Source organism: Anser cygnoides, chromosome 6 (assembly GCF_040182565.1).
Source record: "Anser cygnoides isolate HZ-2024a breed goose chromosome 6, Taihu_goose_T2T_genome, whole genome shotgun sequence".
In the NCBI taxonomy this organism is placed as follows: Eukaryota; Metazoa; Chordata; class Aves; order Anseriformes; family Anatidae; genus Anser; species Anser cygnoides.
In genome coordinates, this window is record NC_089878.1 from 6463991 (window position 1) to 6491356 (window position 27366).

At 36.0% G+C, this 27366-nt stretch overlaps 1 protein-coding gene across 8 annotated transcripts in view; it reads right to left on the minus strand.

Annotated features, from left to right (window-relative positions):
* GULP1 (GULP PTB domain containing engulfment adaptor 1) overlaps window positions 1–27366 on the minus strand; it is a 150568-nt gene that overhangs the window by 59310 nt on the left and 63892 nt on the right. For 6 of the 8 annotated variants that reach the window (XM_048058445.2, XM_048058441.2, XM_048058442.2 and 3 more), the window contains 2 exons: window positions 16933–17023; window positions 5494–5555 (listed from right to left, as the gene is read on the minus strand). In XM_048058445.2, the coding sequence (XP_047914402.1) occupies window positions 5494–5555; window positions 16933–16960 (90 nt within the window). In that variant the 5' untranslated portion in view covers window positions 16961–17023. Of the gene's footprint in view, window positions 1–5493; window positions 5556–7795; window positions 7924–16932; window positions 17024–21880; window positions 21924–27366 lie in introns of those variants that run through there. The other 2 variants (XM_066999700.1, XM_013178717.3) reach the window with 2 other exon arrangements.

Here is a 27366-nt window from a genome sequence, read left to right on the forward strand (position 1 = left end):
TGTTAAAGCTACACACAGAAATGGACCAATGGACCTTAAGAAAGAAAAAATGAAATCGCTCAAACGTCATTCCTTCCTTGAAGCAAGACACTTTCTGAAGAATAAGAATGACCTGTAAACCATGAGGTTGTGTAGCTGCGTATTTTACTTGTAACTAAGAGGGATTTAGACACCAGGGAAGAGGCCTTACCCATGTCAAAAGTGCACAGCTGCCTTTCTGCTATTTGTCTAAACTTCTCAGCCAGTGTTCAGTTATAAAAGATATCGGCACTCCGATTATAAGCAAGTCACTTTTTCAAAGCTTTCAGACAAGCAGCAGAAAATTGATGCAGAAAACAAAACTCTAGGTGCAGATGCACACAGACAACATAAGGCATATATACCTTCCAACTCTTGAAAATGGTCTTGACATGCACACATCTGGGGGGCATTGTGAGCTACATAAGTATACACAACATGCATTCATACAGCCTTTGAACCTCTGTGCATTCATATGCAGGTAGAGATCTACAATGATCTGCAAATCCTACTCATCTTCCCACTGTACGGTGATAGACTATTGACTGGAAGTAAGGGCTGGTTTTGTGCTCAGAAGGCTAGACAAGGCTCAGGAGATGCAGACTTAGTTCTCGTCCCTTTGGAAACTGGCTGTGTAAGCTCAGACAAAGCATACTTAGAGAATTTCAGAAGAACTTTCTGAGGAACTTAACAGAGCTTTCTGAGGAACTTAACTGTGCAGGTTTTAAGGAAACCAAATATTCACCATTTTTCACATAGACAAAAGACAGCAACTGGAACTGCTTGATACTGAACAATTACAATGCAGCTCTCCTCATTTAGCTACTTAGAGGAGATGTTGTTTGTTGTTGTTGGAAGTTTATGTTTGAAGTTTATCCTCTTGCATCAAAGTTGTTTATTTCATTGCATATTTGTGCATATGATACCAGCCTCCTACCCTTTTCCTCGAAGTATGTTAACTCGTAAGCAAAATGGAATAGATAGATCCCGTTCTCAAAGGCACAGAAGTCTTTTGGCAGTACCCCTTGTAGTCTCTATGTTTTGTTTACATGTTTATTCCATCCTTGGCACAATGAGCCCCAAGTTTAATGACTGCAATGTATCAGAAATAACTAAGTTCAGATTTGCATTTACTCCTTTCATATTTCATTTGGATATTTTCATGACACTCATTTTTCTTGTAGTTAAACACTTACATTCGTTATGTTTACATCCAAGGCATTTTGAGACTAATGAAAATTAATTGAAATTCAGTTACTAATTCTAATTATAATAAATGTAATATAGGAAAATGAGTTATTTCCACTAATGCCCTCTTCTATTTCATTAGTTTCTCATCTGCAACATTTTCCTGCTCTGTTTGGAGTATCTTGCAATACCTAACTTCACCATATAAATTTAAGTATACTTTTAATAGCATGTCTTGTACCTTTGTTTACCTGGAAAATCTATATACAATTTTCTCTTTCATATTCTTTCATTAATTTCATTAATTGTTTTTACTGACACACAATTATTCTGTAATATGTTTACTGGGGAAAAAGGAGAATTTGCAAGAATAGCCATATCACCTTGTAGTAGGAACACAGTTTACACCATGAAAACAGCTTTTGATAATACATCATGCTAATGATACAGATATTCAAATGATACAATTGCACCAAGAGGCTTGCTAGTGTAGTTACATCACTTAAGTAGCACACTTGTCACCTAAAACTCTTGCTCCAGAAAAGCATTATCTGCTAGTCCCGAATGATAAGAAAGCTGAAGAAATAGGAAATTATGTACTAAATTTTGTTTATTGTACCACAGTAAGGAATAATAGTATTAGGTACTGCAAAGCAGGCTATTTACTATTAATGCACTCTCTCATTTCTATAGTTGCAATATAAGTCCAAGGTACATATTTAATAATTGAAAGATCATTCACGAAACTGCACAACAATTCACAATTAACTGTCATAAAAAAAGCCACAATAATACAAAGTGAGGTTACCTTTTTTTTTTTTTTGGAGAAACTTTGGTCTTTTATCTTCAAAATCTCTTCTAAACTTCATCAAGAATCATAAGTATATCCATAACAATACATGAAGTTTTAAAACAAAACAAACATGAAGCAAGCAGTAAGACAATAGCTGTTTAGGAATTAGGAAGCCATCATATCTCTTGGTAAAATAAACTCTAAAGGCTTTAATGTGCCATATATTATGCAAAATGGCAGCTCTTCAGACCTCATGCAAGGTTGACACTACTGGCTCCATAGGATGCTGGTAGCCAACATAAACACCAGACTTGCAAAGCAGAACCTCTAATCTGCAAAACGGAAAGATGTGCATGTAGAAATATGATATAAACCAAAAAGACAGCCAAGTGACCATAAGGGGACCATTGGAAGAATATAAATATAATTTAATACAGAGAGACATAGTAAACGTTGTTTTGGGCAGCAGCTTAACAGAAACACATCCCTCAGGGCAGTATCAATTACATGATGACAACAGTCAGTCCGTTTTGAAGGTTGCAGTCAGATTCCATAAAGTCACACTTTGATCACACTTTTGTTGCGGAGAAAACACTGGCCTAAAATCAAGAAAATTAACTTGAGGGCAAAAGAGAGCCTTTTTTCCCTACAGTATGGAAAATAATACAAACATCTGTTCTTAGTTATGGAGCATTACAGAGGAAAGATGAATTAAATGAGAAATTTTAGTTTGCCTTCAAATTTTATATCCTGGTAACATAAATAGCTTTTGTTAGGTGAAAATTTCCATGCTGTTACATCTAAATGAGTCTTGCATCTCTGTATATCATGTTATAATGCGACTATCACTACCCAACTTATAAATGATTTATTTTTTTTTTTTTTGGGGGGGGGGGGATGTTATATGATTAATATGCTTTCACCTGGAGTGACATATTCCAGAAAAACAGGGGTTCGCAAAGGAACTGATTGCAAAATTCTCACCTCAGTAGGCCCAGATTTCACCTCCAGACCATACTGAAATAAACCCCCTTTACCCTCCACAACGTAAACTCCAACTCCCTCCCCCAACTTATGCCATACACAAACCATGCTGAAAAACAGAACATTCACTTTTTTATTTAAGGATACTTCTCATGGACTCCTAGATTGTACTTGCAGAAGAAACAACCTTGCCTATGTTTTGTTGCAAAGAGGATTATTGCCATAAATCATCCAGAGGATGCATGCCCGAAGAGATATCAGATGTTACTGATTTTTTATTAAAGAGTTCTCTCCAGTTTGTGCAAAAGAGGGCAATTCTGTATATCGCAGGTGGCTTTTAACACCCTATTACCTTGAGTAGGAATGTTCTTTATAAGACAACAGTCAACTCATGAGCTGCATTTTGTCAACATGCTTTTGCTAATTCCTAATAGATGTGTAAGGAAAAAGAGTAAAGAAACAAAAACACATCTTTTCAATATTTTTTTTTAAAAATTCTCCTTTTTCTGATCATCTCAGAAGATTAGTGTCATAGAAATGCCTTTTTTTTTTTTAAATCTAAGACAGCAAAAAACATGATTTTTCATCCAGAGTAATTTACATTCAAGAAACTATATAGCAGAACAAAGCTCACTTGCCATGGAAAAAGAACACCTCCGAAAAGAACACTTTCCATCAACTAGATTTAATTTTCTGAACGTCATCTTTTTTATTCTCTATTATTCTTCACTCACATAATTACCTTCTGAAAGAAATCAAATGGAAAAGTGTTGTCATTTCCTCCCAACAAATACAAAAGCTTTATGGATAGAATGTTATAGAATGAGAAATAAAATGATGGCTATGAAGATTTGAAAAAAAAAATAGTAATCCACGAGTCTTCTTCAATACTTGCTTCACAGATGCTTCCTGAGTTTTTAGTCATTAGTTCACGACCCAGTTACAAGATTTGAAATCAGCCGGGTATATTAGTTAAAAATCAAGATGTCACAAAACTCAAATGATATGCTAATATATACAAGGTCTCCTTTTAAACAGAAAAATACTGAGTAACTGGGTAAAAATGATACTTCAGAATTAAAGTGAAAACATCATTTAAAGCTAACAGATAAAATGTGACTTTTTTTTTAAAAAAAAAAAAACATACATACATTATGAGGCCTGAATTCACAGTGAACAGGAGCAGAAGAACTTGAGCATATATTAACCTAAATAAAGCAGACTTCTTTTGGACAGGAATTTCCCACCTCTTCTCTTCTGTCCCAGCAGTTATTGACAGTGTTGTTTCTGCAGTTAGCACCACCCCATCACTGTCATCTTTATTTTAAAAAATATTTCTGCATACCTGTACTGACACCTATTTATGACATATGCTTTTAAGAAAGACAATGAGACAGGCAAGATGAAGGAGGTTTCTTTTTTCTCTTTAAATAAAGATCACAGATGAACAGGTCTTGTTCAATGCATTAATAGAATTCATAGCTTCAACTTGCTCTTAAAACAGATGGTACAATAACCCCAGCAAGTATTCCTCCCTCTCAAAAACTGTAATATAAAAGCCAAGGTGTCTGGTAGGGCTATCCAGTTAAATGGTAATACATCCTTTGGTCGAAAATTCAGTTTGAGAGCACACAGAATAAAAACATGTTCACCTGGCAACTAGCAGAAGATGATTCAAATTTCCACTACAAACACTTGCTCACTGTATGGTAGCATTAAGCGAAAAAAAAAAAGTTGCAAATCCAGCGGCAGGAAGTGCCAGCATAGGAAACTGAGTCTTGGTCTGTGAAATAATTTTCAATTTTATGTTTAAAAAGCAAAACAAAACAAAACAATTATGGGATAAAACACAGGGAACATTATCCAGAACATGCCATGGTGGAATCTCATTGAAATATCCTCCCACTATAACGGCAAGTAATAAGTTGCCAATTTCTAAGTTGTTATTTTGGAAAGATTCTTTTCCTATGAACAGATGTCATTAGGCTAATTAAAACACTTCATCCTAACTGAGATAAGAGAACACCGGAGTAAGACTTCTGATTTTACTATTCAAAAATCCAGTTATTATTCTACCATATTTTCTCAGTATTTGACATTTCAATGTATCCAGCAGATAGGATCATTACTCTTTCTCTTTACTACTATTCAAAAGGAGTGTTATTCATTTTAATTTTTATAGCACTGTACACATGCAACCTGATGTTAAATTCCTTTGCAGTCCAAATTTCCATCCATTTGGCATCTATTAAAAGGAAATAGAAAATCGAGCAGAAGAGAAACACCTGCTTGCTTTCTACAAAATCAAGTAATTCAGACAGAAGGAGAATCATCTGGCCCTTATTTAAGAAATAGAAAATTTTCATCTGCAAAACAGACATTTACTTACTAAGTTTTTCCTCGCTATTTCATTTGGCTACTTCATGTCCCTGCAGTTTTCAAATGAAAAGCAAGATAGAATGCACTGCGTTCTAAAGGTAAGAGGAGAAAATAACTTCATATTTTCTTACCTTTGCATTATAGGGAATATAATGCTTTGATAAGGCTTCAGGAGTGTGCATCCATGTTTTGTCTACAGAAAAGCAAAATAAAAGAAGCACTGAATAGGTTATTCAATTGTTAGTTGAACTATTATAACATCTTTCTGGAAAGCATCAACAATCCTAATTTTCCTCAGATAATTATCTGTCTGAAGTAGTTATTGGGGCTAGATGGAAACACAGTATATTTCACAACTACACAAACATTTACATGAAAGAACCTTGTTACTTCTATTTGCTAAATTTCTTGTTTCAACTGACCTGATTTACCGCAACTACTCCAATTCCTCCCCCTCCAATACGTTTATTGTTCTAAGGATGTTTGCTGCTTCTGTCTCTCAACATCAATATTTTCTGCATTCTATTGCTGCTTAAAGCACTGACGATATGCTGCACTTGTAATGATATTTGTGTGGGGCTTTTTCTGATAGATTATCAAGACATTACAGGGACAAAGGAAATTATTGTTGAAAAAGTATCAAAGTGATAACTGATATGAAAAAAAAAAAGCCCTAATCTCTCTGTAGGAAAACAGAAACAGGTCAGCTCACGGTAAGTGATTCAGAAGTTTAGATGTTATTCAATTTTTCATGACATATTCTAAACAAATTTGCCTATTTTCTTTTACCAATTTTTGCATCACAAGACTGTACTTTTGTCTTACTTTTCCCACTGCATACTTCATATGGTTACATCACAAGTTTATTACTTGTGCAATATATTTTTCTTCCTTCTCTTTTAATAGCCATTTAGAACGTTCTACATAATTTAGGGTGGAATTACAAACATTAGAAAAAATTACTCTTATTAGAAGTTTAGAAATATTTTATTTAAGTTTTATTATTTTATTTGAAATCATTTAAGAAAAAAAAAAAGTAAGATATTTCCAAACTACTTAACTGTATTACCACCTGCAGGAGTCTATGCCATTGAGTAATTTATATTCCCCACATTCAATATTTAGTAGTATTTTCTAACTTGACACCACTTCTCTTTTAATTACCATGAATTAAAGTCACAAATCTGGAACTTTATTCAATTAAGTAACAGAATAATAGCGTAAAGCAAAGCTCTCCCCTTGCATATTCACAGACAATTCCCCTTGCCTTTAATGGGACTTGCAGTTACAGCAATTACTTTTTTTATTAGCTACGCATAAGAACAATAAAATCCAGCCCACTTCAAACTGCTCAAGAGCAAAAGCCGTGACATTTATTGACACTAAACAAACTAAATATTTGTGAACATAGAGAAGCAAGAAGCCTGTTAAACAAGATATTCACCATAATCACCACAGGAACAGGATCAAAACTGCAAAGCCAGAGGAAATTTTTTTCTTTAAAGCAATTTCCTTCTAGCTGAGAATGGGTTCAGCTGCATTGCTGAAGAATGACATTAGCACTTCTTCATTAAGAAAGCAGGATTTGTCCACTCGGAGGCAGGCAGGAGTACGGTTATGCACTGCAGTGGCTGCAATTCCAAATCCCCCCATTTCACGTGTGCCTTGTGATTGGAATTCAGCAACCTGAACCTGACTGACTTCCCAGAATATTTTAAGATCTGAAGCCTGATCTCCATTCTGAGTACAGCATCAACAGCTACTGTTATCCACAAGTAGAAAAGGAACAAAAAGGGTGTGAATTAAGAACACTAGAATAAATCCTGACAGCCCAAAAGTTAACTGTGAGCATTACATTTCAAGTCAGGGCACTGCTGAGGGGCTGGCGAGCAGGCTACCGCCCGCTCTCAACTGGAAGTCCCAGGTCAAAGAGAATCTGTCATGTAAGATGGGACCACACTGTACACCATACCACTCACCACAGCAGAGTGAAGACCTGCACAGTGCAAATCTAAGCTCTGAAATATGCATTCACACTGCTAATGTGAATGTTTTATTTACCCATTTCTTGCACATCAGCTCTTTACTCACTTCAGCAAGATACCAGCATACTTATAAATTATTTAAAGGAAAACCCTGTAAAAAATGCTCTAAAATAAAATATTGAATCTCTTAAAAATAACAGCAACAAAACCAATCCCCCACTCATTTCAGTGCCTAGCACTAGCACAAACAGGCAATGGGGCTGAAGTTTCTAAAGCCTACATTGACTACCTGGGTACCAGGAAAACTAAGTACTCTTTGAAAAATGTCACATACTTTCTTCCCCATGAAGGACATGTTCAAAGCTGAAAAATAACATTATTTAGTTCAGGAACCAAGCTGGAAATGCTGGTAATGTTTCCAATATTATCACTGGGCAAAAAGCTTTACCTGAAATATTTCTGTGAAGTCAGCCACATGTGTATCAACATCAAACTGCAATGATACAATATCTCTAGGAACTGGAGCAAGGAATAACACTGCTAGGAAAGTGTTTCCATTACTGCTGGCATCCTTAACTATGGGAAGACAAGGAAAAACGACTGTGTTTTCTCAGGTCAAAAGGAAGAGGAAATCAGTAACTTTGCCATGTACCAAAAAAATGCCTGGATTTTATGAATCTCGTGCCATTGATTAAAACACTGAGCTGGCAAGCAGCATTTCCAACACCCACACGCAGATCCCCACAGTGTGACACAGGCAGTAAGTTTTCCACAGATGTTGGAAGCCTATTTCCTAGAGGCATGCAATAGTTATGGGTTACTTGCATATTTGAAAGAACTCTTCTCACTGAACAGAGTCAATGTGAGGCAAAATTCACATTGATAGCAAAGATATAGAAAAAGTCATGCGGATGTTACAGAAATGTTTGTTACCAGCATTTCCCTCTGAATTGTAAGCTCTGATTTCCATACTCATAGAATCATTAAGGTTGGAAAAGACCTCCAGGATCATCTAGTTCAACTGGCCCCTATTTTGGGCTAATGCCTGTATCTTTCAGCAGCTGTTTGAAATACTGCTTATCCTTAGCTTGATTTCATAGCAGATGAGAAATATCAAATTTCAGAAACTGTGTATTCAATCAACCGGAATATTAGGAAAAAAGAAAACCTATAAAAAAGGTATTCCTTTAAACATTTGACATAAGTGTAGCTTGCTATTAGCATGATCCTTCACTTCTACAATTATTTTAAAATGGGTTGTCATGGTTTAGTATGTATTCATTGTGAAGCAACAAACAATATGAAACCCTACAATAAAATGCAATGAAAAACATAGCTCATATTATTACTTTATTATTTATATAGAAGCAATAGTTCTAGACATTTAATAGATAAAAAAACAGAAAGTCCTAAAGAAAGGACCAAAGGCCTAGATAAAACAAAAACTGACACAGGTATGCATCTAATGTAACACAGAAGTAGAAAGTGAAAACTACTATTATTTCACCTGGTGAAAACTACAACTATTCCAGACTGTGTCTGAAGCTATTAATCTAGGCTGCCTTAACATTTACATTGAAGTTGACATAAGCGCCCAGTTTTTTTTTTTTGTTTGTTTGGTTTTTTTTTCTTTTCTTTTGAGAGTTATGACTTTCAGACACCTGCAGTCCATGAAAGCATAAACAGAATTTAACAGGAATGAAGCATGAGAGACGCTAGGAGGCAAAACCCTGAGTTTGTAGTGGTTTTGACAAACACAGTACCACTATGTTGGCATAAAGAAAGGAAGAAGGTTGACTGTTCACAATTCAAGTGCACAGAGTAAGCCACAGTCTTGCTTAAAGAAAGCCAGTGATCCTGTAACCTATATGCAAGCCCTCCTCACGCTCTGCATGCTTGCTGTGCAGCGCAGACGTTTAGAGATGCCCTGTAGCAGTAGGACAGCATCCAATCATATTTTGAAGAGGATTTGAATAGGGTGAGAGCCTCTCAGATTTTCCTCTCTACCAGCGTACACTGGCCAGCTAAGACCACTGGGAAAACCACATAAAACTAATAATTGCAAGTGGTTTGACGGACAGAACTGCAATAGCAATTCACTCTTTTCTAGTCCCCCCTAACTCATACCAGCCTCTTTCTATAAAGGAGAGATTCCTCCACAATCTGTATTTTATGTCAAGTACTTGCTCATCACACCATCTGGAACAAGGATGCACCAGTGTGAGTCACTTCAGAGGCCTCATTGACACTAGAGAGCAGAAGAGAAACGTGCAGACAAATCACACACTGAAGTCAATAGACTCAGGAACTTCATAAAGTACCAACATCAACTGTGCTGCACTTAGTGGAGGATGACATTAGGTTAGATAACAGCACAGCTGACCATTTATCTAACAAAAAGGAAAGCAGTAACAGTGCCAAGAAATTGTTCTCCCTTTGAGATAAATTCCTTCTTGTGTTACTTAGTGCCCAGATAGTACAAAATCAATTGTGTAGAGAGGCATAGTTGAACTTTGAACTAGCTTTTCTAAATGGCAAAACAATGCTTAGTAGTGCAAGTTTAGTTAAGCCTCCAAAAAGCCCACACTTCATGGATTCTACATGTGGCTCTGCCTAACTTTGCTTCCAAAGCATTTATCAAAGCACGAGACCGAGTGGCCATTCCATTTAATACAATGAACAGAGAGACTCTGATTTGAACTTTTTTTTTTTTTAATGTTCCAGTGACAATACAGTCATATCTAGAAGGTAAAAATTAAAGCTTATCTTCTTTACTGACTCTTTGACATTAGTGGATGCTTTCCTGACCAACAGAAGAGATCTTGGAATTGTCTTCCTGCTTTATAAAATTTGTTATGAAAAGAAAGATCTCATAGGAGAATCAGTCTACCAGCAGTCTGCTGAAGAAGAGACAATCCTACAAGATTAGTGTTACATCTATGCATTACTAATTCAGGGAAGAAGGAGCTTACTTGTATGTGTGTGTGTATATATATATACACACACATATATATATATCTCTGTATCTTTCATTTTTCCTAAGTTACCTACGTTTATATCAATAAAGAAAACCTTCACAATGGGATATACAAGAATTGCCACCCTGATGAGTCATTTCCTTTATCCTGCAGTGCAACAGACAGCCAAGTTTTCCCAAGTTGCACTTTCGCTAATCCATCAACATGTAAGGTAAAATCACTCTTCTCAACTGCTACAGACAACCAACTGATACACTGAGCCATGAGACTTGATGGTTGTTACCAGAGTTTTGACCTAAACACAGTGTTTAAACATTATTAACAGAAACCTACCGCTAGACTGTAATTTGGCTAGAGTATTCACCTCAGCCACCTTGTAGAGGAATGACTGGGTACCATCTGTATATTCAATGACAGTAATTTATTAAAGTTATTTCAATTGCTTAATCATAGCCAAATTCTCCCCGAAATATGTATAAGCAAATGCCAGTCAACATACGCAATGCTAAAATAATTACTTTTGTTGTATCGTTTTATTTTTGGCAAACAAAGCTTTCTTTGGAGACATTTATTCTTTGCCAAGACATCAAAGCCTATCTTCCTAGAACAGAATGAGTTTTGCAGAATGTTTAGCCTTTTCATGTCCTTCTACTGTAATATTCAGGACATTTAGAATGGTTTTAAATAGCTATTTACTAAAATAGCAAAATGATATCATAGCAAAGCTGAGTTGGCACAGTTACAGAATACCCCTCCAAAAAAAAATATCTAGGATTTGCATTTCCTCAAATAGTAACATTCACTACCCAACCTACGCACTTTATACTATATATTTTAAGACATGGATACTAGTAGCTAGGACACTTTTGACAAGAGAGAAAAGACAAATCAATATATTAGTGCAACTACTCAGTGATTAGCAAATCCTTGCCTTTGCACTTGTTGTTTGCTGATGTTATGAACTTTTAGCAAGTTCAGTTTCCTAAATTACTAGAAAAAAAAAAGGAAAAAAAAAGCTCTTCAGCCTTTACCTCTTCTGTCTTCTTGCCACCAAATGAGCTACACTAAAATACTTAAGTCTTTGCTACAAGCTTTGAATTGGAGTTCAAAGAGAGGTTACTGGGCTAGTATAATCTATTTTAAGTGACAACAGTTTTCATAAGTTTTCACTAAGGAGTACACACAGATCAATACTAGATCTCCAACTTTTGCTTTTGGAGTCAGAGTTCAGTTAAACTTTTCATTATAACACTAAACAAATGTGGGAAAGTATCAATTAAGCTTGATAAAAGGCAATTTTATAAACCATTTCTAACTTCAAGAACTTGTGTCAGTTTGGAAGGAAAAGGAACACAATTGGGAAATCTTAAACTTAGAGTTACTATATTTTTTAATTCAGAAAGATTAAAATACTGTAATAATTTGTTTTCATTTGAAATTATATTTTTTTAAATGCCAGTAAACTGGAAAGAGAAGAAAGGAAAGTGACAATAAACATTCAAAACAACTACAACATGTAAATCTGTAGCTTTCTCTCATTTATCTATACAAGCCCCATGGTTTTATGCATCTAAAGGACGTTATTTCACAAAATAAAATTATTCTGAATGGCATATCTTGGATATCATTTTTAATTTTCCAACAGTTTTATAAGATGAAGTCCTACAAATGGTAGTAGTCATCATGACTCCAAATTTATTTCACTGGAAGAATGACATTCCATTTTAATTAAACAAAAAAAATGCAGAAGATTAAATGCACTAAGCTGAGAAGTTTGAGTTATAAAATGGTTGGTCTCTGAGAAAAGCATGGGCTGGCTGACCTTTCACTGACAGATTTTCAAAGCTGTCACACTGGAGCTGTAAAACTTATGTCTTGAACTTTATATGCTCACTCAGAATAATACATCTTGTCTTTAATTAGATATTCATCCAGTTAAATAGCAGGGTACCTGTGCAACTCATGAAACACATTTAGAGTAACTTCCCCAAGGTAGCAACCTAAATAGTACCTTGAGCAACGACTCTACATGATACACTAATAACTCTACACCAAGAATTTAATAGCTTGTAGATCTTGAAAGGTACTATTGTCTAACTGCTGTACAAAACAAATAATATTCTGTAAATGAGGCTGCATACATTTTAATAGGATGGAAACCAAAAAGCTTAAGAGTCCTCCAGTACTGTTCCTGTTTTAGAGTCAGTAGTTAGTTTATGGTTAAGGAGTGTGTATGTTCTGAAAGGAGCCCCTTCGGTTTTGCAAGAGGAAAAAGAAAATAGTTATTATGGTAAATATAATTGTAAACATTCATAGATCTATCCTGTGAGCTGCCTAGATATTCTTTAAGCAGGTACAATACTTATTATTTTTGCAATACTCTTCTGAAGATAATGCAGGCAAAATAGGCAACAAGAAATTACAATCCTGTCCTCCTATTCTCATGTTAACAGCTGGGGAAAATAAATTCACTCATACCTAAGAATATCCTAAGATTTAGGCCTTATGGAGGTGTTGCCAAACTCTTATCACCAAAAGGAACAAGACGTTATACAGGCCCAAAGAGGGACAGAATAGCTGCATGAAGTTTCAGAAGAAAAATTAGGTTTACCTGTGCAGACACAACATGAATTCTACAGAGAGTTCCCAGTGAGTATTCCTCATTTGCAGCTGTGCATCCCCTAAAAACATATTATAACCATTTCTTTCCTAAATAATTCATGCCAGCTAGACCTGTTCCCTCTGCTTTCACAACCCAGAGATGCTATTATTTGCTTTATTTTCATGGTGAGGAACGTTTTTTTAGATCCCTGGGGAAAGTGCATAAATAAATAAATAAATATATGCTTGCATACAAGTGCATGCATACACACAGGCTACAGGAAAAGACACTTCGTTCTCCCACCAATGGATAAGGATTTGGTCCTTTCCAAATTGAGGCAGTAAACCTGGAACTCTCCTTGTTGACATACTTAAAAGGGAACCTTAGTAGCCTAATGAGAAGAGTATCATAATACAAAAATACTTAAAAAACAAACAAATCCACAGGCAGTTAATGAGCTAAAAAGGAACTGTTATCTGCATATTCAAAAAAGAAAGATAAAGATAAACCAAAACATTTGTCATCTCTTGAATGTAGCATAAGTCTAAAATATAAATGAAGATCACATTATAGCCAGTCCACTCCTGGAAGAGAGCATCCTGTAACCTTAGATCACATTTTTTTCATATATCGAACCCTGACGATTAAATGCATCTGTCTACATTTTCATAGATGACGCTCATAAAAAGCCATTGCACTGAAACGCTATCACTGAAACTTATGATTTATTATAGGCTATTAACTCAATATCTTCAATTTAATATTATGAATGCCATCTACATCCCACGAGCTGATAATCCAGCAGCAATTACCAACCTTATGAAATGCTATCATATGGAAGGAAAAAAAAAAACAAACCACACACATTAGAAATTTCAGATTCACAGCAGTTTTAACAGCAGCTTTGGCACTGAACTTTGTGCCATATGTAAACTAAGGCTGACATTTACTCTAGGATGAAGCAAGACCATTGGGGTATAATAAAGAGTGAACTAAATTCAGCTGTGATTTACGCCCTCCACAACCTCAGTAAAGTTCGTTGGATTTCACATATTGTAATTCAGGGATAAATTTAGCCCGAAGTGGATATAGCTAGCAACATTTTTAGGACTATTTTGAGACACTCAAAGTTTCACTCTCTTACTCCCAGAAGGTTTGGATTACAGCTATTTCATACTTAGAAAGGTCTCTATCTAGAAGAAACAGTAGTTTCCTTTCTCATTTTTAATGGGACAAAAGCCAACAAAGACTAGCTCATTCTTGTTTCTTATAAGCACCAGGTCTTATACTAATGGCTTTGAATGAAAGACCATGGAACAAGAACAGAAAAAGCAAACTAAAGAAAGACAACCAAGAACCAAAATCAAGCACACACAACCCTCAACAGCAACTAAACAGTACAGCAAATACTTTCTCTTTGCATATACACATTATACTTACACACTACCACATAAATTGAGAACAAACAGATAAAGCAGTTTAGATAACAGTACACTAATGAGAAAAAAGTATGACGACACAACAAAGGCCTTTACAAAAGAATTACATCCAAATCCCTAAACTACTTAAAAGAGACACTGAAATTATCAAGATACAGAAATATGTAAAGACTTAACAGACTCTGTTCTAACACTTCCCATGCTACATCATTTCAAAGCAATCATGCTACCACACCTGATTTTAAAGAAAAAAATTAGTAGATCATCAGAAACAATGAATGAAAACTGGATCACATCCAAAAGCAAGCTCCTGATACTGTGGATAGATTCAAAAATATTTTCACAAGCTTGGTCATATTAACAAAGTCACATGAACATAATGAACATTGCTCTTGAATAGTTTATTGTTGTTTAATTATTTTTTTTTAATAGAAAAAAGAAAGATACTTAAAAAACATAATCCATAAACACTTCTTAGAGTATACTGCACTCACTGGATCAAGGAATGGAAAATAGAGTATATATTTTTGTACAGTTCTTAAGTCAGATAACATTTCTAAATCAGAGAATTTTCTCCTTAATATATGTAGTCAGTAGTCCAACTACCTTACTCTAAGGCCAACAGAAAAGCTGTTTTACTTCGAACAGGTACCAAGGTGTTTTTTGTTGTTGTTTTATTTATAACAGAACTTTTTTTCAGTCAGTGTTATTTCACAAAGTTTGTTACCCTTATATATGAGCTTAAGGTTAACTGATTAGAAAAGATATTATAACTTGGACTGCAAAAAAGATTCAATTTATTTTTGATTGCTCGTGTAAGTACTCCCTGATACAAGCTAATTTTTTTTTAACTTCCTATTTTCTTATATTTTTCATTATCATTATTAGAGTGAAGGATGAAAAGCTTGATTTTATTCATATTCAATTCAAGATTTTGTCACATCAATTAAGCCTTCAACTAATATGACCACCAGCCAATAAGATATAACTACAACTAAAATACAAACAAAATATTCAGGTTAAAATTTCCTTTTTGTGCTAAATCTCGGGGATTCAGATGGTCAATGACTGTAATGGCCATTTTTAAGGACAGAGCCTTCAGCACACCTGTAGTCATTGGAAGTGGCTTTTCATTCCCTCATCATGGCATTCAAAAATAAATTTACACTGAGTACTTGCCCTAGACTTCATACACACAGTATAAAATTCTGCTGAGAATTTTTCTCAGTTGCAAAATGAAGTAGTGGGAATAATGAAAATGGGGGTCTGGGCTCTAAAGAGGACTGCTGTGACTTAGGACAAACCTGTTGTTCAGTAAGATGGCCATGTAATACACTGTTTCTGATACTGAATGCAGATATTGGAACAGTCTCTCGAATTATTTGGAATAAGCTAGGCAGCACTATTAGACAGCTGGTAGACACAGATTCTTGATTGGGATGTTACAAATATCTACACAAGAAAACATGTAAGTACTTAAGAACATAGTTTATGGATTTTAGTTTATTTCCTGTGCATCTGTCTTGCTTCTGGGGTATCAGATTATCCTTAATTGTTTTTTGCAGCCTTTGCGAATATGTTTATCTTCTCTGTGATCAAGCTACGTTTTCTGGTATTCTGAACTACTTATCTCAGTTCATCACAATGTAGCAAGTAAATGTACTAGACATGGAAGGATGCAGTGATGCTATCACTTCATGCTGGTATAATGCATGACAGATTCCTTTTCTTTCAAGCTTTGATATTGATACCAAAGCAGGAATTCTTGTTATATAAACATAACATTTACACTCGCTCCAGTGGAGTTTACTTAATTATTGAAGCAGAGGCTCTGGCTCAGTGTGTCATACCTAAGGATCTTTAGAAGAAAACATGAAAAACAAATCAGCCCTAATAGACGATATTTCCTACTTTATAAACAAATAGGAAAAATGGCAACAAACCTGTCATTAAAACAAAGAAAGAAAACCAAAAAAAAAGCTGCGCCTCCTGTGCTTCATCTAAAATTGATGCTTAATCATAAGCAGACCATGAAATAAGGAAGCCATAAGAGCAACTCTAAATATTTAGTGGTTTGATATACTTTTGCAAAGGGTACATTTCAGAATGCTACAAGTTCAGAATAGCTGCTTAAAGCTAAGTGACATCCTGCAGCATGAGATATTTCAAGCATATTTTTTTTTTTTTTTCTGAAACAGCTTCTCCAAGAACCTAAGGAACATATAAATTAAATGCAGAAGTTACTAACTCTTTAGAAGTTTTAAAACCCTCTAGCACATCCCTTGGTGCATGCAGGTTAAAAAGCCACAAACGTATAAACATATATATGAATGTATGTGCACACATCTCAGTGAAGAAAATAGTATGCAATTCAATATAAGCCTTACAATCTAAAAAGTGCTTTATCAATCAAGAACAATTTACTCTGTACATCATAGAAGGATGCTCCTTTCTACTTAATTTATTAGACGTAATGGTTATTAAGTATGTTGTTGTATAATTCTTATTCTAGAGAATTTATACAGGATATTTATGCCTTCCATGGAACATTAACAAAATTACTTACCTTTCTTCCTGCTAAAAGCACGATTCATGTTGAAAATATGTCCAGTCAACTATGTTTCTGGGTTTGGTGGTGTTTTTACCCCCACTTTAACCTGCAGAACAATGCACACAAGAAAACAGAAATAGCCATTATTATATTTGAAGTTAGAAAGTTATCTTCATATTAAAGACAATGCAAATGATTTTAAAGATTCTGAAATAATGCAGAGAAATAAAAAAAAAAAGAGACATGCTTTGCTGAGGAATAAACTACAGAACTAAGAAGATTTATGTTTGAATGCCGTGTGGTACTTAATACAGGAAGACATTTCAAAGCTTTCTGTGAAGTTCTCACTGACATTTCAGACATGAAGCAGGTGGTCTTATATGTATACCCAAAGTCAAATACTACACACAAATAGGTTGGAAAGAAAGCATTAAAATAACTGTTGAGTCCAGAACTCCCTAAATCATTTGGTCCACATTTGCACTGCCCCATTGTGTGTCATTTCAGCTGACAGATTATTTCAAGCTATGCTTTCATCTTCATGTGGGTTTGACGTTCAAAAAAATCACAACATAAAGTCTCCTCTTCACCCAAGGATTCAATACCAAAAAGCTGCTTTCTGTCAGTGCAACTACCTCCTTGCTCCAATTGCCTCAGGCTGCATCTTTACAGGTATGTTGATCTGATCGAATTTGGAAAAGTCAAGTGTAAATAACAGCTATACAGCTACATGTGTTTAGAGCGTAACAATTTGCAGTAAATTACATATTTCCTTCACATGAAAAACACTGATAAACCCTTAGATTAGTCATAACACATTATTAGAATTTTGTTCTTGACCAATATTTTGCAGCCAAAAAAAATCAATATTCCAAACCATCCCATTTTGTAATATTGATTTTTCTTTTTCAACTACAAAGATATTCTCTCCACTTCTTTCCATTTTGCTCAGATCTTCCAGTCAAAAGCTGCACCTCTGCCCTGCTATAAAGGAATCAGTCAAAGAAAGAGAAAAAAATAAATCAAAACACTTGGTATCACATTTTCTCTGAAGTAAGCTAGAACATTAGTACCGCTTTGAACGAAGAGAAAGTTATGCCAACATTTCAAAGACTAGCAGCAAGACAATGACATATTTATTATTATTATTATTTAAGATACTTGATTCAACTCAAACACTTTTTGTAGAGTTTGCCTTGTCTTAATAATTACATCCAATACTAAATTAAAGCAATTCTATCCCAATTTCTCAATATATAGATGGTTCATATTTTTCAGATTAGGACATGTGGGCAATTACTGCTACAAAAACTCTGCATTTTATTTTCAAATAATTGTAGTTTTGGTAGCACTTCTTTTCCATGCAATGCTATGAGAATGAAGGAATAAACACTGTTTACCTAACCTACAATCTATTATCCTAGATCTACAACACAGCAACATTTGCTTTTGGGAGAACATTTAGCAGTTAGTTTTTGTTTTACAAATTTTACTGAGCATTTAAGAAGGGAGAATAGAGTTAAATAAGAAAGCGTAGTTCCCATCTAGTTATTGGGAAATAATGCCAAAAAGCTATCCAGTTGTCAATCGACATTGCTGTTCTTGGGGAACAGAACTGGCAGCTACAGTAACCCATGAGAGTTTCACTCGAAGCTTCCCAAGCACAATGAGTTCTCTTCGCAGGGAAGGCCACCAAGTAGGACTTCAAGGGCTGCCATCAACATCATCCAATATGATCAAGTGAAAATGACAACAGATTTGGTTTTAAATGAAGCAACAAGTGATGAAGTTAAGACCATGCAAATTTCTGGTTTTCAAGCTGTAGATGTACACATCTGAGTAGACATGTACATATGCACACAGTCAGGCTGTTGGCTGGCCCATGGTTCTAGAGAACACATTTAAAGTACTTTGTTTAATACAAATCGTAACTATGAACACTATTAAGGGGCAAGAGGGTGACATCAGACTGTTGTAAACCGCATTGGCGAGTTTTTGATCAGAAGAAGAGAACAGTTATGGTTAGACGTATCTATGACACCTTTACTCACGGTATTCCAACAGACAAATGAAACTAGTAAGTTCTGATCATGAATATTAGACAGATTTTCTGGTAAAGCATCATTTTGCTTCTCACAATGTGCGATGCACAAAGCTGCTGGAAGAAACTGATTTGCAAAACACTCTGTTAAGAGCTTATAAGGAAGCCAAAAGGAACATAGGTCAGAAAATCCCATGATGGTGGGACCCTCTGCAGATGGGGGAGTCCTTCCTGTGAGACTGTTTGTTTAAGAAAGTGTAAAACAGCTGTAGTAATCAGAGGCACAAGGGAATGGGCACATGGACCAAAATACTTCATTACTCATCACATAGGAAGACACACCTATGTAAAGAATGTTTCTCCACCTTACTACGAGGAGTTTTCTTCAGCTTTGTCCAGAAACCAAACCCTTCTTGAAAAAACAAACTCGCACATGATTGCACAAAATGATTAATTAGCAAAATATGAAGAGCTACAGACTAGGGAAATTTCAGGTTACTTCAGGTTATCTATTTGGGGGCAGAAAGAAACAAGAGACAGAAAGGAGAGAGAAAAAGCTTAGAAAATATTTTCATTAAGCTAACAATAATAAAAATATAAATAACAGCCAAACATTCTGGGCAGCATGGACACGTTGTCAGTCTGAACAGCAATCATGTGGCATGGCAAGTTGAGTACTAAAGCTGCCACAGCAAACCGAAACAGTAATGGGAAAACAAATGCCTTCATCTCCTTTTCCCTTTGTCTTCGCTGGCATTAACCCCTTACTTTTCATGGTGAGGAGCTTCTCACAGGGAGGAAGAAACTGCAAAATGGCAAGGGTTGCAAGGAAGTTGATTTGGTGACCGAGGTGTTTGTAGGTTTGCAGTCTGGTGGGTGCAAGGGTGGTGAGGTTTGAAGCCGAAATCATCACCTCCGTAATTAGTTTTTATCACTAATGATAATGGCGGTTGCTGTCTTCTAAGCTTCGTGCAGCAAAGGAAGCAGAACAAAGGGAGGCAGTGGCAGACTTCCAGCACCGAACAGAAAACTGATCCGCCCTGGCTGCTGCAACCGCACAGAGGCTTCCACGCAGACATCAGCACATGCCTGTGGGCTCCTTCTGAAATGTTGTGTGCTTTGCTATGTTTTCTAAACTTAGATCTGTCTCAGACAAGCCAAGAGAGAGGTTACTTAGGAAAGGGCTGAAAAAACTACGCATGTAATTTGTCTCATTCCCACACAGTAATTGGGCATTCCTCAGGATTTATTTGGGTTCCCCCCAAATGGCATTCAAATGGTATAGGCTATAACGATTATCTGGGCGGAACCAGTTTATTGTATAACTATTTTTCATAACACAAATCATTTTTTTCAAGAAAACTTCCCTGAAAACCCCCAGCTTGCACCCACCTGCCCCCTTTAAAAATAAAAATAAGTCAAACCTGCCCCTTCCCTCTCAAACACACACAGATTGCACACTAAGCCAAATTTAGCTTAGGAAAAACTGAAGATTTGGATTCTTTTCTCAGACCCCAGCCTTTTCAAACATGTTGGATAATATTTCTTAAAGAATGAAGCACAAAACGCTTTATATCATTTTTTTTGAAAGGGCTGCAGTGCACAGGAATGTGTGATTCATTGACTTCCAATGAACCATAGGCTTATGAAGTTATTTCTGAAGGTAAGATGAGAAAGTTTGGAACATAGCAGACAGAAAATTCCTGTGCTCAGTTAGACCACAACACTGTTCAAATATCCCAATATGACATGTGACATAATGATGGAAATAGGCAGACATGGTGTGGCAAGTAGCAAAACAGCTGGGAAAAACAGCCCTCTTTTAGGGGCTCACCCTTCTTGTGTGACAGGCCTGGACAGGAACACCCAAATCTGAAGGCTAAAAATGCTCCTCCAGCCTCTTGTTTGCTCTGAGCTCCTGAAACCAGCAGGGCAGTGCAAGAACCACGCATGCACCAATTTTTCATCTCTCAACCAATATAGGCCTGGCACCATGGTGATGATCCTTTTTTCCTGCACAGCAAGAAGTCTTTCAGAGCACAAGTAAAGCACTGCACATACAGCATGTCTGCCAGGGCTACAGGAGTGTTCACAGAAAGTCTGAAGACAGTGTTTTGCTACGAATACCAACACCGAGAGGCTAGGAACCAGAAAACGTACGTAGAATCCATGCATTTCACATCAGTTTCCAAAAAGTTCAAGCTTTTTGCCACCCCCACCCTCCCACCCCCATTTCCTAAAAATAACCTCCTATTTTCAATAGGAAAGGCTTCTCAAAAAGAAAATACAGATGACTAACAGGTGACAGGTGGGTATCACCAAGACAGCTGGTAGCAAAAACTACTCAGGCAAGATCAGCACTAAGTGTTGTTTCTCAGCAACAAGAAATAAACCCCACTATTAAAGTACTTGGTGTAGCACTCTGAAGAAAACTTGTTTAAGTTTCAGTGCAAACACCAATAAATCCTCAGACCAGCTGCAAATTGCACAATCTTATTAAGAAAATACACAGAAATACAAAATTTACTTTTTTCACAAAGTAGATCTAGATCTTAAAGCATTAAACAGGATATTTAATTTACAAAATATTGCATTTTTAGCAAATGTATTTGTAATCAGGTAATTTTTATCATTATGCTGAGGGTTTACTAGTGGATTACATTACTCATGGAACAAACTGAAGTTGACACACTACAAATGAAAGATGTAATTTTAAAACCAGGAATATTCCCTCCTTCCCAAACTTCCTACATTCTGCAAGAAAAATCAATACTCTTATTTTGTTCCTTATGAGAGCACAATCCTAATGGGCTGCTCAGGAGCTTTCTTTTCCCTCAAATCCACAAGCTCCTGTGTCTAGAGAAACACGGTGAAAGATTTCAGTCATGTCAGCCTATTTTATTCTGCTGTAGGAGAACTTACAGATGTCAGATGCTTAGAGCCAGCAAAGCAGCTTCCTCCACGTTCCCTCACAAAGAACACAGTCACTTCCTTCTACATCCAAAAAGAAACAGATGGCAAACATCTTGCTCACTTGAATACAAGGGGGTCAGTGTTTGATATCCCACTAGGCAATTGATCATCTATACAGGATCTGAACAAGATTTTGCTCTTTTCCACCACCTTCAGACACGAAGTGGGTGGAGAGTTTGCAGAGCTTTGCCAGTGTTTTGTTTTTAGAAACACTGGAGTGCATTCAGTGATGGCATCCACCATGCACAGAAGAACATACAACAGCTCTTCAAACCATTCTGGTGGAAGGGATACAAGACTGTCAAGGTTTTTGACTTGAAGCACGAGTAAGCCTCCAAAACTTCAGACTCAGTCCTGGCTTGGATGGGTATGTACAGTTTTGAGAAATGATAGCATCCTGACATTGAACATGGTCACTTCTATGTAGGCATCATCCCTGAAAAAGCTGATTGCTGCACACGCAGTCTAGTGAAGCTGTTTGTTTCATTGCTGGCAAATTTTATTTTTATTTTTTAAACAACATCAAATTCATGTTAACCTTCTACAATTTTTAATGCTATATTTATTGCATTGATCACATGTTCACAATTGTATTGTAATAAATACCAGTGAAAGGAAAGGCAGGCACAGAAAGACTCATTAGGTATCTTAAGGTAATCTCCAAATGGATAAAACACAGCTTTTTTTTTTTTTTTTTTTTTCTGTTGCACAGACCTCACAGTGCATACTAGATGTTTTCTCTGCTACAGTCCTTTCACTTGAAGCTCACGGGGCTTGCCACAATTTATTATTTCTTTCCTATCACGTTGCTAATCACCCTTTCCCCAATAGCTCTGAACTATGACGTGACGGATGGGTTTGTAACTCTTTAAATTCACTTTTTCTTTTTTTTTTTTTAATTTTGTTTGTTTTAAGCATGCAAGATCAATATGATCAATAACAGAAATTATTCACTTAGAGAAATGAGAAGTATGTCCTAAAAACAGTTATAACCATGTCAAAAAAAGGCAAAAACAACATTATTTAAACCTATTTATCTGTGGGACTTCAAATCCATATTTTTACAAATTCTCTCATCTGCGGACCTTTGTTTCACCTCCCCTGCAAGGAGAAAAAGAAACCTGTGGAAATTTTAGGTGTACAGACCACTGTGTAGAGCATATATATTTGCTTTCTTATCTTTTACAGTCCCACGATCACCTCCTCCTAGTGCTAAAAGTCACATTGAAAAAAGTCACTGCCTCGCAATCTTCTAGTAATTCATTTTCTCATAAGCAATTTATTAATAAATTACATACTTTTGAAATTATGACTTGCAAAAATGTGTTTAAAAAGTCCGTCACTCACTTCACAAAGACTTTTAAAATTTGCAATACTGAACATGGATCCCTTAATACTAAAGTCACTAGATTTCTCATTAATGGTAATACATTCAGAATCATTAATTGCTTAGCCTCAAGGACAGCATTAAGTTGTGTTTATACAGATGGGTTAAGCTTTATTAAGTGATCGTGACAGTTTTCAAAATTGAGAAGCAGTTGGCAATACCTATTTTGTCACTCTTACTAAATCAGTCTCAGAGCGAGTACCTCAAGAAGTAGATTATATTGTTTTTTAAGCAAAATAAATGTAACATGATAAAGCTTATATATTTTACACCTTCCGATCACATTCTGAGGAGTCTCAGCATTCTGACAAGAATGTGATATGAAGTTAAAGCACAGATATGAAACTGACAGAAAAGCACAGAAACCCAGATCATATTTATTACAAATTAATCTCCTTATCCCCGTCTCATAGAGCAGGTATGTTTAGGTAGTTCATTACAATGTGCATTAAGGAGAAACACTCAGATTTTGCACACCGTTATGGTTACTATGGATCTTATTTCAGGATTTTTGATAAGTGATCCATCCTAGAGCAATTTAACAGAAGTGATGAGAATTACCAAGATATATATTCCTCCACAATGGAATTTCCAAGCTAGTGAGGCTTAAATTTCTTCAATTTTCCTTACTAAGAGTGTTCTGTATCTTTTAACACAGTTGGGACTTCGAAAAATGTGTAATTTTTTAAAATCTTGACAGGTCAGCAAGTTTAGACTCAAACTCGCATTGCAACTAAAACACAGAATTGTGCTGGCTGCTTGGGACCCTGAAGACACAACTCCACCCCTGCTCCAGTTAGCTTCCATGTAGCTGAGACATACTGCAAATGTAATTCACAGTTCTAATAATCACAGTTTGTTCAGCTCTGCATAGAAAAGCCCAGTAAGGAATCTTTAATATGTGGGGAAGAAAGAATGTCTTCTCTTGTCCTTCATGAAGCATATGAGAGTTAGACCGTGATCCAAAGACCACTTCATAAAGCAGCTCCCTCTACAGGTAGGGCACCATTCTGTGCTGAGTCCCCAGAAACAGAGGAGAGAAACAAATACGGATCATTCCGTGGTGTATCCAGAGAAAATCTGGACAATTACTAAGAGTAGATTCAGTGACTGACCCCATAGCTCAACTACTGGATGCAAAGGGCAGAAAGGTGTTGGGAGGGAAGTAGGTACCCATACATGCCATATTTTCAAGGATAAAGTTTTAGGTTTTTCTCTTGATCTATGTCTTTGGGCCCAGTGACTAGAGTGCTAAACGCTGGAGCAGCAGAACTATGAGAGTCGCACAGCACCTTAGCCCTTCCAGAAATTTCAGCTTTGATGCCAAGGTCTCTAGAACTCAGCAATACGGATTCACAGTGTACCAGATATGACTTTCAGTCCAATTTTTCAGATATATTTGTGCAGGTGAAGAGGGGAAAATGAATTGCACTTTAAATACATTAACAAATCTTTAAGGTCTCTAGGTAAGACATTACCACACATTTTTCCATCAAAACAAGAAACCACAGCAAAACCCCAGAAGATAACATGAGCCTCTACGGCATCTAAGGACTTCACAAAGTGCTGCTACAGCAAACTAAATCTAGGATTCAGCTGTGGAAATAATAAAAACAGAAGCCACAACATAAGACTGCACCGTGTATCCAGCTGTTGCACCAAACTTCATGCTACTCTCACCTCCCCCCAACAGCAAACATACTCATTGCCAATTCAATGAAGCTTGCATAGCTGTTCAGATTATTTAAGTTACTCACAGGACAAGTCCACACAAATAATACTAGTATTTGCCAATGACAGTTACACTATTTGATGTTTTGGATGCTTACGTAAACAACTTCATGAACATTTCTTGCATACCACTTTTCCAAAACACTTGAATTTCACTGTATCGTCAAAGAATCAGATATACGAGAGAGCAAATTGAGCATCCCTGTTTGTAGTTATGTATTTCACAGAACTTTGTTTCAAAATAAATAGCTAGGAGTACTGAAAAAGAACAAGCTGTGAAGTCACAAATGAAAAAACTGAGCACAAAGATAATGACTGAGAATTGGAGCAAGGCATGAGAACTTCTATACTCTGGAATAGCCATTACAGCACAGTGCTAAAAAATCCGGCTCAGAAACACATTTTCAGCTACAGTTTTCTGTGCTTTGCCAAAATCTGGTATGTTTTAATGGAAAAGTTATGTAAGAAGACTCAAGGAAAGCTCATCCCTTGGAAAGTGCATGAATATAAATGCATTTGCATATATGTGCACTTTAAACTGGATCACTGATGGCATGCGGACAAAAAGGACTTATGAATTCTTTTGAACATGTTTAAAGATGAACAGCCTTTAAAAATGAAAACCCTCTAAAAAGCTGTTGCAGAACAGCATTTAGGTCACTCCTGAGAAAAACTGTACTTCTCAAAGAAGGAGTAAACACCATTCAACAATATTGATGTAAAACACGGAAACGCAAATTTCATTATCTGAACTAAAAAATAGTCCTGTTATGGTTGGGGGGACAGAGATGAAAATCAAATGACTAATTAGCAATTACCTTGAAAATTGAAAGCCTAAACCATTATTTTAGCTAGGAGAGAAAACTGCATGTGGAATTACTTACATGCCTTGATAAACTGGAAATGAACTGAAGAGGAAATATCTTTGTCAGCTGGGAGTAATGGGAGACTAAGTACTGCAGCTCATTTATGGACAGAAGTCCCAGCTCAATCATCCAAACCTCTGTCCTCGTTCCTCGCTTCAATTATGACACTGAGCGTGCAACTAGTAATTTGGTTCTTGAACTGCTTATATATATTTTTATGATTCCACTGAACAAACTGCTGTGCAAACTTAATCTCTCTTTTCTATTTCATCCAGAAATCTACCTCTCTGCTGGCTGCATTTCCAAATGTGTACCTTGTTGGCCACAATTCAATGTTTGTTTGTTTTTTTTTCCCCATTTTTTTTTTTTTTTTAAACTTTAACCACATATGCTTAGCCTTCCAGAAATTAATCCCTACTTTATCACTGGACTCTGTCTCACTAAAGAAAGCACAAGAACTATCAATACCAGCAATACTTCAAAAACTCTGTTATAAACAGAAACAGCAAGATTGTGCCTATTCAGAAAAGCATGATTACCACAGAAGCCAAATGAAAATATTTTTCTTACTTTATTGTCCTTCTGAAGGTCAATATCAATGAAACTGTCACTATAAGATTTCTTTTTTTTTTTTTTCCAAGCAGCAAAACCTCACCATGCTGCCACTGAAACATGAATGATTTCAGCATCCTACTAACATCGTTTAGTAGGTATTAACCGTTCAAATGTTACTGGCATCAAACCGGTAGGAGACAATATATTTTGTAGTCTTTTCATTTGTAATACATATACACAACCAAACAATTGTACACAGTAAGTAGCCAGAAGGAAAAATAAGATTAGAAAGCAACTTTAAAGTGAAACACATTATTCAACCTCTGGATTTCCTTCTGTAGAATTTCACAAGCTACCCCAATGCCCTCTGCACTGGGGGAAAAAAAATAATAAAGGAGTGCAAAGTAATAAGCCGAATGCTATATATATATATTTCTTTAAGCCAAAGCAATGCTGGAGCTAAAATTGGTGTAACAAAAAAAGGTAGTTGCTTGTAAACAATGGGGAAGCTGATTCTTCTCCCATAATGTTACTTAGCATTTACGGTATCTTTTAACAAATAATGCAGAAGTACCCACTGACATTAAGTAAAGTTTATAAGTACTCCTATGGGATTATCATCATTTCATCTTGCAGATGGATAGATAAAGACAGAGACGATACATGGCCTCCCAATGTCACTGAAAGAATTAATTGGCAGCTGTAGTGAAAACAAGGAGTTTTGAGTTCCACCTTCCTGTTTAATGATTTCTCTAAACTGAAAATACTCTCTAGCGTTCAGACAGCCCATTAAAATGAAGATATTTTCTCAACATATTTTTATGGCAAGCTTAGCTGGTTCCTCTAAAATTTACATTACTACAGAACCAGTAAACTTCTCAAACAGATCTCACAAC